We start from the raw sequence: 15,077 nt of genomic DNA, 5'->3' as shown, positions 1-15,077 counted from the left end.
CAGAAGACAGTATTTCATAAAATAGGGAACCTCACTGTTAGGAGCTACAAAAATGCGTAGTTGTTAGTTATATAGATGATAGTTGATGCACATTGTAAGACCTTCGACTAAATAGTTAATAAGCTTGATTATCTATCTTTGTTGTGAAGTCAAAAGAAGCAGACAAAAGAAGAAACTTAGGGAAATCCTAGACTTTATCAAAATAGTGAATTAGTTGGATTAATTGACCTGGATTAAAGGCACTTTATTAACTTTTACTGACCGTCCTCAGTTTGTTGCATCTTGTTATTCTCATGTGGCCCTTTTGAAATTTGTTCTGTCTATACATATCAAGTCCCTTGCCACAATTATAGGAGCAATGATATGTATGTATTGAATACTATATAAATGCTTCTGGAATGATTTGAATTTGTTTCATGTTACTCATGATTTTCCAGAAAAACAGAACCAATAGCATGTATGTGTATAGAAAGCGATTTGTTATGAAGAATTGGCTCATGCAAGTATGGAGGCTGACAACTCCCCATATTTGCAGTCAGCAAGTTAGAAACTGAGAAGCACCAATGGCGTAGTTCCAGTCCAAATGCTGGTTAGGATGAAGACCCATGAAGAGCAGCCAGTGTTTTATTTGGAGTCTTAAGCCAGGGGAAAAAACAAAACAAAACAAAACAATGTCCCAGTTCAAGGCATCACGCAGGAAGAATCCCGTTTATGTGCAAGAAGGTAGGCCTTGTCATTCAATTCAGGCCTTCAACTGACTGGATGAGAACCACCCACATCTGAGAGGGTGATCTGCTTAATATAGTCTATAGATTCCAATGTTAATCTTAGGTAAAACACTCTAACAGACACACCCAGAATGATATTTGACCAAATGTCTGGGCCCTTTATAGCCTACTCAACTTGACACATAAAATTAACTGTCACAAATTGTTAAAGGATACACAAATAAATGGATTTTTCCATCACTGATAATGAGTGTCTCGGGGGAGGCAGGAGAAATAAGTATAATGAAGAAGACTTCAACTTAACTGAAATATTTGATTTCTTCTGAAGAAGAAATAATGTGAATAAAGGATTTTTTAAAGTTTTTATTTATTGATTTTGAGAGAGAGAGAGAGACAGTGCAGGCATGAGTGGGGGGAGGCAGAGAGAGAGAGGGAGACAGAGAATCCCAAGCAGACTCCAGGCTGTCAGTGCTGAGCCCTATGCGGGACTTGATATCACAAACTGTGAGATCATGACCTGAGCTGAAATCAAGAGTCAGATGCTCAACTGACTGAGCCACCCGGGTGCCGCAAGGATTTTTTAAATGATTTAATATGTGGTAGTACTTGAGAAATATATAGAAAAAATTTAAATGAAAAATCTACCCGTAATGCTACAATCCAGCAATAAACTACTAAAACATTTTGATGTTGTTCCTTTTAATTATATATCCCTGGAGGTTATTATTTTTTACTAGTACTAATGATAATCATAGGCAAAATTTATTGAATTCTTGTATAGATTTCATGTTTCTCATAAGCTGTTAATAATCGTATAAGGAAGATACTTTTACTACTTCACTTTATTATTCAGAATGAAGACTTGAGAGTTAATAACGTTTCAAAATTCCCATAATTAGCAATCAGGACATTTGGAATTTAGCCCCTAACTTATTTTATTTTGGAGACCAAATTCTTAATTATGTTGCAGTGTTACAAATTTTAGATCATACCTTGGTATAATTTATCTTGTGCTTTATTTTTACTTAATTGGAGCATAAGTGTCTTATCATGTGACTACATCTTCTTTGTAGACATGACTTTTAAACCATTTATCCTCATTTTTCTACTTGATGTTTGATGTTACTTCTGATCTATTTTTACACACTATTTGTGCATTTCCTTACTGTTTATGATCCCTTCTATATTTTAGCACATAGTCCATGGTCAATTTGTTGCATCTTCTTTACATCTTTTTTTAAGCATTTGGAATAATAACTCCAGCTTTAAATTCTATTACTTTTGAATTTTAACCATTTGAGATGAGGACTTTGGCTTTCTTTGTATTATTCTCTTTATCTTCCTAAATTTCATTCCTTATTATAATTTAGGATTTCTGACAAAAAATATTATTTTGAATCATTAATCATTGTCTTTATATAACAGGTTTTGACATATATAGCTAGTTTGTTGATCAATTTTATAATGGTTTCTTTTTGACCTGAATCAGTGCTTCACTAGTTGTATTGCTCAGTATTCAAACTTTAGCTCCTCATTGTTTAATTATTAATTTTCACTGAAGTGTAGGATAAGTATTAAAGTTGCTTCTTTAGAAGAAAAGAGTACAAAGATTGTATACTGTGGAGTTCTTTTGTTTTCTAAATAAGTCTCCTTTGCATTTATATGTGATTAACAATTCTTCTGAATATTAATTCTTGGCCAGATAAAAATTTTCTTCAAACTTCTAGAAATACTATTTAATTTAATTTAATAAATACTATTTAATTTATTATGGGATAATATACTTGAGAGCACAAATATGAATTTTACTTCTCTGGGAAAGCTTTTTTCATTACTAGTGGGATTTTTTTTTTTTAATTTTCTTTTTAACATTTATTTATTTTTGAGACAGAGAGAGAGCATGAACACGGAAGGGTCAGGGAGAGAGGGAGACACAGAATCTGAAACAGGCTTCAGGCTCTGAGCTCTCAGCACAGAGCCCGATCCGGGGCTCGAACTCACGGTCAGTGAGATCATGACCTGAGCCGAAGTCGGCCGCCCAACCGAGCCACCCAGGCGCCCCACTAGTGGGATTTTTAAATTGCCTGTAAGACAATTCCTGTAGAACATAATTATTTGAAGTATACTTTCTTTGAGTAATCAGGTGGTTTTCCTTCCTTTGTTCTGTGGTAATATTTTGTAATTCCTATTTTGTTGTTGTTTATTTATCATCAGAAAAGAAGAGATCTATCGAGGCCCCTAGTTTGTCAACAGACAAGAATTAAGCATTGCTTTGAACAGCGTAAAGTCTGTCTAGTTGTCCACTAGCCTAAATCATAACTTAGCTATTGAGAGAATAGGTATAGTTTATATGCAGATTTCTAATTCAGTTTTTAGTGTCTACCACACGTTCATCTAAAATTATTTTTCTGGTATAAAATGAGATATTCTGTTATGCCCTCTGAATAAATCTGATACTTTGAATGGTGAACACACACACACACACACACACACACACACACACACACAGTATGTGTGGACATCCACCAAGTCTCATCCTGACACCTTGGTCTATCCCCAGACTTCCTCCTAAGGATGGAAGGTAACAGTGCAAGTATCTCCTTTTTTGGTAAGCACAGACCTCACAGTCAGTACTGTGGGAGCAAAGGGTTTGTCTAAAGATAGATAGCCTTGGAGCGCATGGGTGGCTCAGTCTGTTAAGCCTCAGACTCATGATTTCAACTCAGGTCATGATCTCATGGTTTGTGAGATGAAGCCCTACATTGGGCTCTGCACTCACAGTGTGGAGCCTGCTTGGGTTGTCTCTCTCCCTCCTTCTCTCTCTACCCCTCCCCACTCTCAAACTAAATAAATAAACATGAAAAAAAAACAGGTTTATTCCATTTTTAGTGATATGGATTAGAGAAACTTTTGGCTGAATATTTAAATCCAGTCCTATTGGTCTTGTAATAAAGTTAAAATTCCCTTAAGATGGTGTCAGTCAAGTTATCAAGGGACTGAGTTTTCAAGGATCTTGTGAGTTTTTATCCTTCATCTTAATTTTCATACTGGAGTTAAACAGAAGGTCTATACATCAGATACTGATATCTTGATGAGTTTTTAAGCTTGAAATGTTCTAATTAGTTATTTAATTTTAATTGTGTGAATCATAATTATCTGGGTCATTGACTTCCAAATTATTTTTCTATTTCCTTAACTCTATGCCCCACTAAAAACTTAGGGATTCCTTATGAGGTGGCATATCTATACCTATACCGATATTGAAATAGAAAAAATACTAGCCATTGGAAATCTCTGTGTAAGTAAACATTGGGGGAATTTGGCTTGTAAGGAAACACTGTACACAGAGTTGGTCATGCAATTATGTTAGGAAATTTGTTTCATGACCGGACACATGTAATTATAAATTTGGTGAAAGATAGAAATGTTTCTGTATTCTTGGTGTCTTTCTAATCTCTACAATACACTGATGATACAACTTCAATGCAATATAAAGATACAAGAAAGAAGATTATATTATCTATACTTGTTAGACTAAACAATGTTAAATCAACAAAACCATGTGAGATGTTCTTTGACAATTTGTTGTTGCATTTGACTGTTTAAAACTCTACTGTATCTCTAATATGTCATGCAACTTGCCTAGGTTTCTTTCCAATGTAATGGGAAAAATTAGGATAGACCATAAAATTACTCATTTCTTACACAGAACTCAAAGTGTGTTTATATAAATTATTCCATTTCTCATATTTAATGGCAAAGGTTTTCATAGGATATGTTAACCTTCTTAGTTTTCAGATGAGGAAATTCAAGTGCAAAAGAAGTACACACAGAGTTTATGGTTGCCGAGTATGGTATAAAACAAATATGAGTGTGTGACTGATGTCTTATTAATACTGATTCCTCTGAGCTTCTCATCTAGTTCAGGCTAGACTACAGTTTTATGAATTTATCTCAGCTGGATTAACTCTGTAATCTGAGTTAACAAAATACATATTGCAACCATTGAGATATGATTGTTCTGGTTCCAGTCATCCTCATTGAATTGACATCAAATGAACAAAAACCCATTGGCAGTTGGTCAGGACAGAATTAAACACCAATGGTTGTTTCTCAGTGAATTTGCAACATAAGGCTATGCCAGAGAGGCATTCACCCAGCAGAAAAATATTGGCATGCTACATGATTGATTAAGGATGAATTCTAATTCCATGCCTGGAAGGAATCAAGAATGAGAGTAGGCTGGACTCTTTGTCCTTGTGAATCTTGTGTGGCATGGGCAAATCCTCTCACAGTTAGAAATGAGGCCTGGTGTAGCATAGGAACCTGGAACTGACTGCCCCAGAGAGACATATGTAAAGCCCATTGATCAATTATCAAGTGAGGTTTTTTGTTTGTTTGTTTAATTTATTTGATGCCTTTGTGGGGGGAAATACTACATACAAAATTAATAAATGAGGATATGAATAATCCCAAGAAAGTAAGCTCCTGGAAAAAAAAAAGATAGTCACTATTTTTTTTCAACAGGATATTTTTGCCTAGAGTAATAAGACAGTAATTCTTTAAATTCTTCTTTAGTGGCCTGAAAGAAAAGACAGGATTTTCCAATGTGCTTTTCCTAAGAGAGCAACTTAAACGTATTGATCATCCAAGGGTAGCCTTGCACAATTATATGTCAGTGGTACTCTGTGACCTTCTTTACCTTGTGGAACACCAGATATATTCCTCTGTCAAAAACAGTGCTCCACTATGGCTAAGCCATTTATCTGTTCAGCTGTGACAAGCCTTATGTTCTAGGATATATGCAATCTAATGTGTAGTAAAAAGTTTAGAAGCCCCATCCAGATGAATATTTATGGCCTTCTGTGCATAGGAACTCACAGAAGATTATGTACCACTTAGGTTGGCTACTCAGAAGACCACTCTATCTAATGAAAGGTCATCCTGCTGTGATATAAAGGAGAAAATTCAAAACCCATGGCAGCATTATTTGCACTGCCTTCCTATATAGGCAAGCTTATATACATCAAAACCACTACAACTTGAAGTTTTCTTTTAGTTTTTTTTTTTTTTGTCTCCCTGCCCAAATAAAGGGATAGTTAGAAATTCTCTCAAAATATAAAACCAATTTGTTAAATAAATATGTTGTGATGTGAGATGTATAAGGACAATAGAAATTTTATTTTATTTTTTGCAATGGGATTTATGCTTTTATGGCTAAGTTATAATGATTTTGATATAGTTAGCAGGTAAACATTAGTTGACAGAAGAGACAGTATTACTTTATATCTATGTTACCAGACTAGGATTAAAAAGAAGATAAATGAAGTTAGAAACATAGACACTTGTTCATGGGCACCATAGCTTATTAAACCAAGGTTAGGGACATATGTATCAAGTTCAACTGATGAGCTGAGATCCAAATCTGAGATTATTCCAAATTAAAATAAAATAAACCAGTTTATTAGTAAAGTTTCTCCCTTTACTTCTTTATTTTTTTAAATTGTTTTAATGTTTATTTATTTTTGGACAGAGACAGACAGAGCATGAATGGGGGAGGGTCAGTGAGAGGGAGACACAGAATCTGAAGTAGGCGCCAGGCTCTGAGCTGTCAGCACAGAGCCCAACGCTGGGCTCGAACTCACAAACCGTGAGATCATGACCTGAGCCGAAGTCGGAGGTTCAACCAACTGAGCCACTCAGGCGCCTCTCCCTTTACTTTTTTATAATCTGGACATTTACTCCTGCCATCCCATTTTTTACTGGGAAGTAATTCTTGAGTGCATATTTCCCTTTGTAGTGTATGGGAGGGTCATGTGGAGACCTTCTAATTTCAATGTTCTAACAGCAGGTATCATAGGATGTATGAAACCTGATAGTTCCTTGCTGGGAATGTTGTGATTCATGTCATTTTAGCTTTGATCCTGGTTAAATTAAAGGATTATTTATGACTTTGTCAGTTTTCTGGTGAGATCATGTTGTAATATTTTTATAAGAAGTGACCCTAGCAGTAGAATTACGGATTCTCCATCAGTTTTCAAATTCATAGTGCAAAGCACAGCTCTAAAGCAAAGCTTGCATTTCTAGCACTGGTTAATATACTGAAAGCAATGTATGTGTCTGCCCAAACACAGAAGTGCTATATAGGTTCAGTTACATTAAACATCAGAAAAGAGTGACTTTCTTGGAGGTTTCCTATATGTTCACTGTTTTGGTGTGGGGGAAACTTTATTGCTCCCTCTTTCTGTTTATCTACATATAAATCTTTTTCTCATCAATTAAATTCACTTCATCAATGATCTTGGGTGATGGTAGAAGGCTATTAGCTTTTTTAGCCACTTGAAATGAAATTGTTTTCCTGAAGTATTTATACAATCCCCAGAGATAGAATTTCTCCCTATAATAAGGTTGTGACATAGGATTATCCATCTCTGCTAATTCCAGTAATTTAGGCAGCAAGTAATTTTTAACATCTCCTCAATGCCTGGTTCTGTTCTAGGTTAATACCTCTGTTCTGTATGTGACATTCCCTTCCTACATTCAAGGATTTCAAATGGAAACATTAGATGTATAAAAATTAATTATAAAATTACTCCTTTATAGAGGTTTTTGCAAGGTAACAGAATACTAATCTTATTTTTCCCAGATACTATTGGCTCCCTTAATGTGATGCCAAATATATTTGCTTCATCATATAATTGATTCTCACAAAAGTAGGTAGATTGCCTGGTCATCAACTGGGGTGCTATGATATATGACTTTGCCACCCAATTCCACAGAGTTAGGTCAATGCTGGGAAAAAAAAGCTCATGCTTTTTGAATGTCTAAATTGCCATCTTATCCAGATTATCACCTATCACATTAGATGTCTTCTTTTTGTTTTATTTTTTAAATGCTTATTTATTAGAGAAAGAGAGAGAGAAAGAGATCGTGAGTGGGGGAGTGGTAGAGAGAGGCAGAGACACAGAATCAGAAGCAGGTTCCAGGCTCTGAACTGTCAGACAGAGCCCGACACAGGTCTCGAACTCACAAGCAGTGAGATCATGACCTGAGCTGAAGTTGGATACTCAACTAACTGAACCACCCAGGAGCCCCTAAATGTTTTCTTGATAATGGACATTGTTAGCTCCAAAATAATCTGTCTTCTATCATTAAAAATCCTGCCCATACCCAATTGATAGCATTCATAACATGGTTTCTGTGTGACATAGAAACTACTGACTTGTAACTTCTGTCTACATCTGGAAGACTTGGGTTAGGACTAGAAAAAACTAATGATGTCAAATACTCAGTATGTTTTTTGTTTTTTTTTTAATATTTACTAGTATGTCAACAATTCTGTAGGGTCTGAGATTTTTACCCTAGGCAAGCTAAAATGTGAACCTGTTAAAGCTTCTTAGATTCTGACAGAAGACCCACAACTCCTGGATCAGACACAGAAGATGTTATTAGTCATGTCACAGCAGGCAGCATGAGTTTCCTGTTCATATTCTTCTCCTTGTCCTACCCACCCCCAAATCATGTGGGGGCAATGCACAGGCAGGTCTAGGTGGAGGCTACATACACAGTGAATTTGTATTCACACTGAGGAACCTCAAGCTTGAGTCTACTAAAAAATCTTCCCAAAATCTGCCCCTAAGGAAGACATTATCTTTACAATTTTGGCCGAGAGAAAAAAATAGTCTCTGCTCTAGAAGGTGGCATTATCTCTGTCTTCCACGGCTGTGAGCTATATAAATATTCTTGAAGAAAAGTCCAGAATAAAAAATCACACAAGAAGTATAGAAATGCAGTGGAGAAATGCCACTTTGAACAAATGCAAATTGTTCAACAAATTGCAGGGCCTACAAGAGGACTTGCAGACACTCTTTAAAATGTCAAATGTATTTGTATATATTTCATTATATCTGTTCTTACAGATATAAACAATGCCTAACAGCTATTATGAATGGTAATGATATACAGTAATGACATTGATGTAGATCAATAACAGCAGTATATATAACAAGATGAAATTATCCCAGGAGGTTGGCTCTATTGGTTTTCAAACAATTGTTCACAGCCTGTCATGAAAAATGAGAATAAAACTTTGGATGTTGTCATCATGTATTTTTGAAAAGTGCCAACTTTGTATTTGCAAATATCATTTAAAAATAACCAACTACCACACATATTTGAAACCATGTTTAAAACCAGTTTGGAAATTTTGCGTATTTGCATTCATTCCATAATGATCTAAATATCACTTGAAAAACATTTGAACTCTTAACAGACTTAAAGACCTTATCTCTAAATTGATTATGTTAAAGAATAGTTAGTTTAAAAATACTAATTTGGGGGAGAGCAGTTTGTCCTTCCCTAGACACCTTGCTCTTCTTTAATGTAATTGTGCAGAAACAGCTATAATTTCACCCTTGTATATGGATACCCTTGATCATTTCTTAAAACTGTCAATTGGGTTTATTTGATCAAATAACCATGTGAAAGCCAAGTTTTTTAAATTGGTGGGATTTTATCAGGAAAAAAAAAAAGATGGTTTCTGGGATTTTCTAGTCCTCAAGCTATCAAACAACCAAATTGATGTGATAACATCATAGAAGTAAACTATAGAGAGACTACAGGAAATCTTAAAGCTGAACTTAAGTTTGGGAGAAAACTGATTGCATCTCAAATGAGTCTTCTTATCTGATTAGATTTTTTTAACTGAGATTGTTGACCATTAGGCTTAATCACTATAGAATAGAAATTAATCAAACCACTCTTCATTAAATGCCCAGTTCTAAGCTGAGCTTATATGGAATCAAAGAAGAAATTATACCACCCTCAACTATCTTAGGGTCCAATTGACCAAATTTGGGACTCAAGTTAGGAAAGTTTGCATGCTATCGGTGATTGATTGTAGAGATTTTGAGAGGAGAGTTCTGTTGTAGAAAAGGCCAGACATATCCCAGTTTACTTCCACTTTGCTTTGGTTACTAACCCTCACAACTAGTCGCTACTCTAAAAAGGCATCCTAGAGTTCAATGGGAGAACCAATGATTTGCCCTCTTTGGTTTTAAATTGTTGTCGTTTCCTATTTGGAACTTGTTCTATATAGATAACAATTTACTTTTTTTTTTTTTTTTTTTTTTTTTAACTTTCAAGTGACCTTACAGAAATGACATCATTAGAGAAATTGCTGCTTCAGCATTTTGTCATTGAAAACGGATTAGAATTAAAAAGGGAGATAAAATTACTCTCAGTCCCTGCCTATAGTGTCTGCCTGTCTGAGAGGGGATAGAAAAAACACAGGCTTACCTTTATTTGAATTGAATATTTCATTCACTGTACTGATTAGATTTTACACTTAAGGCCTTAAGCAAGAGTCTGAATTTAATGGGCAGTTTTTCTTTTCCAACCACAGGAACCCTCATGTCTTGTGCTTCACTGCATAACTCTCTGAAGCAGATTCTCCACAGTTAGGGTTGAAGGGTCATATTCCCTCTTCCATTCTTTGGAGCAGGGAAAATGCAAGGATTAAGGGAGTGCTGACACCAAGTGTTCTGGAAATGCCATATACGTTTTCCCAATATCCTATATTATTGACTTGTATATAGGTTTTGTGATCATTTATCAGTTCAAGTGAGTTGTCCAAAATAAAGTTTAAAGCCATCAGGTGGAAAGATTGGGTTTGTTTCTCCTAACAATAATCTAACTTTTGATAATTCAACACCTTTTTTGGTCCATGAAACATAAACCATTTACTTTAACCATTGCTACACATTCCTGTCTCTTTGTAAACTCTATTGAATCCACTCAAAATGAACAATAACAATCATCATAATACTTTGTTTTTAAAATTTTTTAGTGTTTATTTATGTTTGGAAGATTAAGGCTGGGGGCGGGGAGGCGAAGGGGAGGGGCAGAGAGAGAGGGAGACACAGAATCCAAAGCAGGCTCCAGGCTCTAAGCAGTCAGTACAGAGCCCAACACGGGGCTCAATCTCAAGATCAGTGACATCATGACCTGAGCCGAGATATGACATTCAACCCTCTGAGCCACCCAGGTGCCCCTAACACTTACAACTTGTGCATAAATCCCAATGAACTGAATTCCTAACACTTGATTAGAGAACATGGAATATACAGAGAAAATACTGCATAGAATCTGGATGTATAATGAGATAATTTTGATTAACTTAATAGTTCCATGAATACCTAACCAGACCTGAGTTTTTCTCCCACTTGCAGACCAGCAAAGTAAATGTGACTACCATGGCTGTGTTATTGCCTTGTCTTTTCACTTTGATTAATTTGGGGTGCACTTATCTGTAAAATGAAGGTAGTAAAATTTTTTGCCATGCCTACCCTGTCAAGGGTCATGAAGATAATTGAGATTATGAATGAATGCCCTTTAAAAAGTAAAACTACATGCTCAACATGAATATGAGGTGGTATTGTTATTATTATTGTTATTATTGATTATTTTGGTGACAGTTTAAAATCTTTAAAATTCTTAGTAGAATAATTATTTTCAGAAAAACTTACCTTTTTCTCATTTCTAGAGATGGTTGTCACTACAATGTTAAGATGTCTTTATATTTTCAATAAAATGAATCAATATTTTTGTTATTAAAATGAAGTTTGTGTTGTAATGAACTGAACATGGCTAGTATTGTTCTTATGACTTTGATTTTTTTTTTTTTTTAACTCTAGTTAATTCTGGAGAAGTATCGCCTCACATATGCAAAGCTGGAGAGTTCCGCTGTAAAAACAGACACTGTATCCAAGCTCGCTGGAAATGTGATGGTGATGATGACTGTCTAGACGGAAGTGATGAAGATTCAGTAAATTGCTGTATGTTTTCCTTCAAGTAATATTACATTTTCCTGAGTCTTTTGAAAAATCTAAAAATATCTTTGATAAAGAATTGAACTCAGTTTTTTTTTTCCTTAGTCTACAGAGAGTAGATTTTAGATTGTCTTCTTGCATGGTTTTAAAGAACTGTTTTTCTCATCTTTTTCCATCTTTAATATTACCATTTTAACTAGAAGTCCTTATTAACATATTACCATATTACCATATGGTAATATTACCATATTATAATTTTTATATAATAATAATAATTTATTGTAATATATTTTATTACAATATATTGTAAATATATTTATTGTAAAATAATATATTGTAATAATAATTACAATATTACCATCATACCATATTACCATATGGACCAGAAGTCCATATTACCAGAAGTCCTTCCTGCCCTCCTTTATACTGTCAGTGCCACCACACCATTGTTAGAAAGTTGCTATAGGAGATCCTTCTGGATCTCTGAATTCGAAGATGTGGAAAATCAATTGAAACTCCCTCAAGTCAGAACTACTCACACAGAAGGTCACGATCTACTCCATTTCCCCTTGGCAGCAGAGCCTTGAAGAAGATCCAAGGACACAGACATGGTTTTGGAACGTGTCATTACCTAACTTCACTGGCTCAGTACATGGTAGGAGACACATGTGGGGCACTCCGATAGAAATTCAAGGTTTCATTTTCTTCCCTTTGGCTTCTATTTAGCTGCTTATCATTTCCCATAGTCAGAATAATTTTATGTTTCTGGTTAGAATAAGGAATTGTCCCACTTATATGGAAGTAAAACACTTTGAGAAACACATTAAAAAATGCTTTGACAATATATTTGATTAGAATCATACTGGAATGGCTTTGAGATATAGAAGATATTTTTACAGGGAGAGAGGTATGTGATTTATATATGTATCTTTGGTCTTTTAATTTGACCCAGATAAATTATTTTAAAAAGAAAATTATTTTCCTTTCAATTGATGACATTTTCCAGGGTAAAATGGTTGAGCTAATTGAGTTAATTAACAGTCCATTTTCTTTTCTTTCTTTCTTTTTCTTCTGTTTTTTTTTTTTTTTTTTTTTTTTTTTTTTTTTTTTTTTTTTAAATCAAGACTAAAAATACCGTTTTAAAGATTCTTTGTTAATAATAGACAGAATTGGTCTGGGCGTCTATATAATGCAACTATCTGCATTTAGGGATAAAACCCAAATATGAGCTCTTAAAAAATATTGTGTGTACATAATATAGAAATTGTAATTAATACATGAATTGAACACTATTTTCCCTTAATTTTCAAACATGGACTCTGACTTCAACATTATGTGCTTCATATTTTCAACCTTATTAATATCTATATTATAAAGTGTGAAACCATAAATAACACATCAAATACTAAGTTGATACAATTATACAAAAACTTCAGAATGGAGGAGCATTTCATCTAAGGAGAAAGTGTTTTTTCTCTACTTTTTGACACAAATGGTGTAGTATTTATTGAGTAAATTGATTGCCTCATTCCTTCTGACTCATAATGTTTATTCATGGCTTTAGTGAATGCTCCCTGCATATCAGCTTCCAGCATAGTCACAGAGCACCTGTACAGAACACGAGTATTTCATCACGATAGTCATGCAGTAGTCCTTAGGTCCATGCTTCCCTCTGTGTGATTGTTCTTTTCACCAACTCACAAAGAAACTAATTTCCTCTATGAGCATATGGGGCATTACATTTGTACTGTTAATTGTAGTGTTAAAATTCCTCGTCAGGATTTTTTTCTTGATTATTTTCATAACTTTCCATACCACCACCCAAGCCTATGCCGTGGGGTTTTCCTACAGTCCTTTATTTCACATATAATCCATATTCAACTCTAAATAATTAATTTTTATCTTTACCATCTCTCAATCCTCACTGGCTAAATTAGCCTCCTATCCTAGATTAACTCAGCACGTGCCCTGCTATTATTCCTACCACTATTGCTCCCTTAATTAAAGCCCACTTTCCATACTGTTTCCTGAGTTACCAGTATTTATAGAATGAAGTCTAATCTCATTATTTCAGTAAATCTATAACTAACAAAAAAATCCACTGACTCATATATAAAGCACTGCATGTCATGACTCATTTTACATTTTCAGCCTTACATGCCTATCATCATACACTTACAATCTTTGTTCTTACCAATTTGGACTACAAGTAGATCTCTAAAAAAATGTCCTCCTGTTTCTCTCCTGTGTAACACTCTAATCTATGGAAATCACCATAGTTTCACATTACCTTTATAGGGAAGTCTCTTGTGAACATCAAAAAATCTTCTCTATATAGCCCAGTTGGAGTTAAACATCTCATGTGTATTTCTTTATCATGTTAGTTAACCAACAGTATCACAATCATATGCTTCCTTATCTTGGTGAATATCTTTATGAGGAGACACATTATGTGGTAACATCTTTGTAGTCTCAGAGTGTAACACAGCACCTCACACCTGGAGAAGAGATCACTAAACAAATGGGGCAATGGAGCACTAAACCTCTCAGGCCTCCTTCCAGTGAGATGGTATCTTTTTCTAAACTTGCAGTGATTCAGACCAGCATTATAATCCTGAGATTCCATGGTTAATATTCCAACACTATGTAATTCATTTCAGAAGATTATTTATATTTTAAATACTCATAAGGTTTGACTTTGAATTCTGTTATCATTCGATTTTCTATCATTTAGCTTCTCAATTCAAATTGCAGGACTGAGAGTTGTATTTATGCCTCCTTTTTGAACTCTGATTTACATCATTGATGAAAACTGCAAAGGTCCTTGATCAAGCTTCACTGAAATATTTTTGCAAAATCTTGGTACTTTAAAATGTTGACCATCTAACTTATTGAATGACTTTCATTCTCATGAGCAACTATTCTTGCTCAACTCCCTGAAGTGAGTAGAAAATGTTAACCGTGCTCAATTGCCAGGAAACATAAGGCTTTTCCCCCTATTTTTTTCACTATGCATAATAAAAACTTTCTAAAAAGTGATAAAACCACTCTCTCACCTAAGGTACTTTAAGATACAGTGTTTTATAGAAACTGGCTGGAAAGGCATACATTTGCTATGCAACAGCATGAGAAAATGGCTATTTTTCAAATTCTAAGTAAAACTAATACCAAAATTTATTTTTATTGTACAGAAGTGCAACTACTGGGCACAAGGAAAATTACTTCAAAAAGAATGTGAAGTGGTGAAACAAATACTGAGGAGCATGCCAATTCAGTTAGGAATTTAGCCTCCAGGATGCAGGAAAATAATCACAGAAGGTTAACTTTAAGATGGCCTCCTTCTGTGTTTAGATATTGGAGGTTTAATCCTTTGCTGTGCACAGCTTCCCATATGAGGATTGGTCTTGTCCTCAGTATATCTTGCGGATGCATGTTTATTTTTTGCACTAGGGATAAAAACTCATGATGCTCATTTTCATTATTAAAATTATGCAGGATCTCATATTTCGCATCAACTCCA

General features: G+C 34.7%; 1 protein-coding gene across 1 annotated transcript in view; it reads left to right on the top strand.

Annotated features, from left to right (window-relative positions):
• The window catches only part of LRP1B (LDL receptor related protein 1B), a 1,866,249-nt gene that overhangs the window by 1,152,039 nt on the left and 699,133 nt on the right, over positions 1-15,077 (top strand). Inside the window, exon 16 of the mRNA XM_042994392.1 lies at positions 11,423-11,563. Coding sequence (XP_042850326.1) covers positions 11,423-11,563 — 141 coding nt within the window. The remainder of the gene's footprint in view (positions 1-11,422; positions 11,564-15,077) is intronic.

This window comes from Panthera tigris, chromosome C1, assembly GCF_018350195.1.
Source record: "Panthera tigris isolate Pti1 chromosome C1, P.tigris_Pti1_mat1.1, whole genome shotgun sequence".
NCBI classification, from domain to species: Eukaryota; Metazoa; Chordata; class Mammalia; order Carnivora; family Felidae; genus Panthera; species Panthera tigris.
Note: the sequence above shows the minus strand (reverse complement) of the source record. Positions and strands in the feature narration are given on the sequence as shown.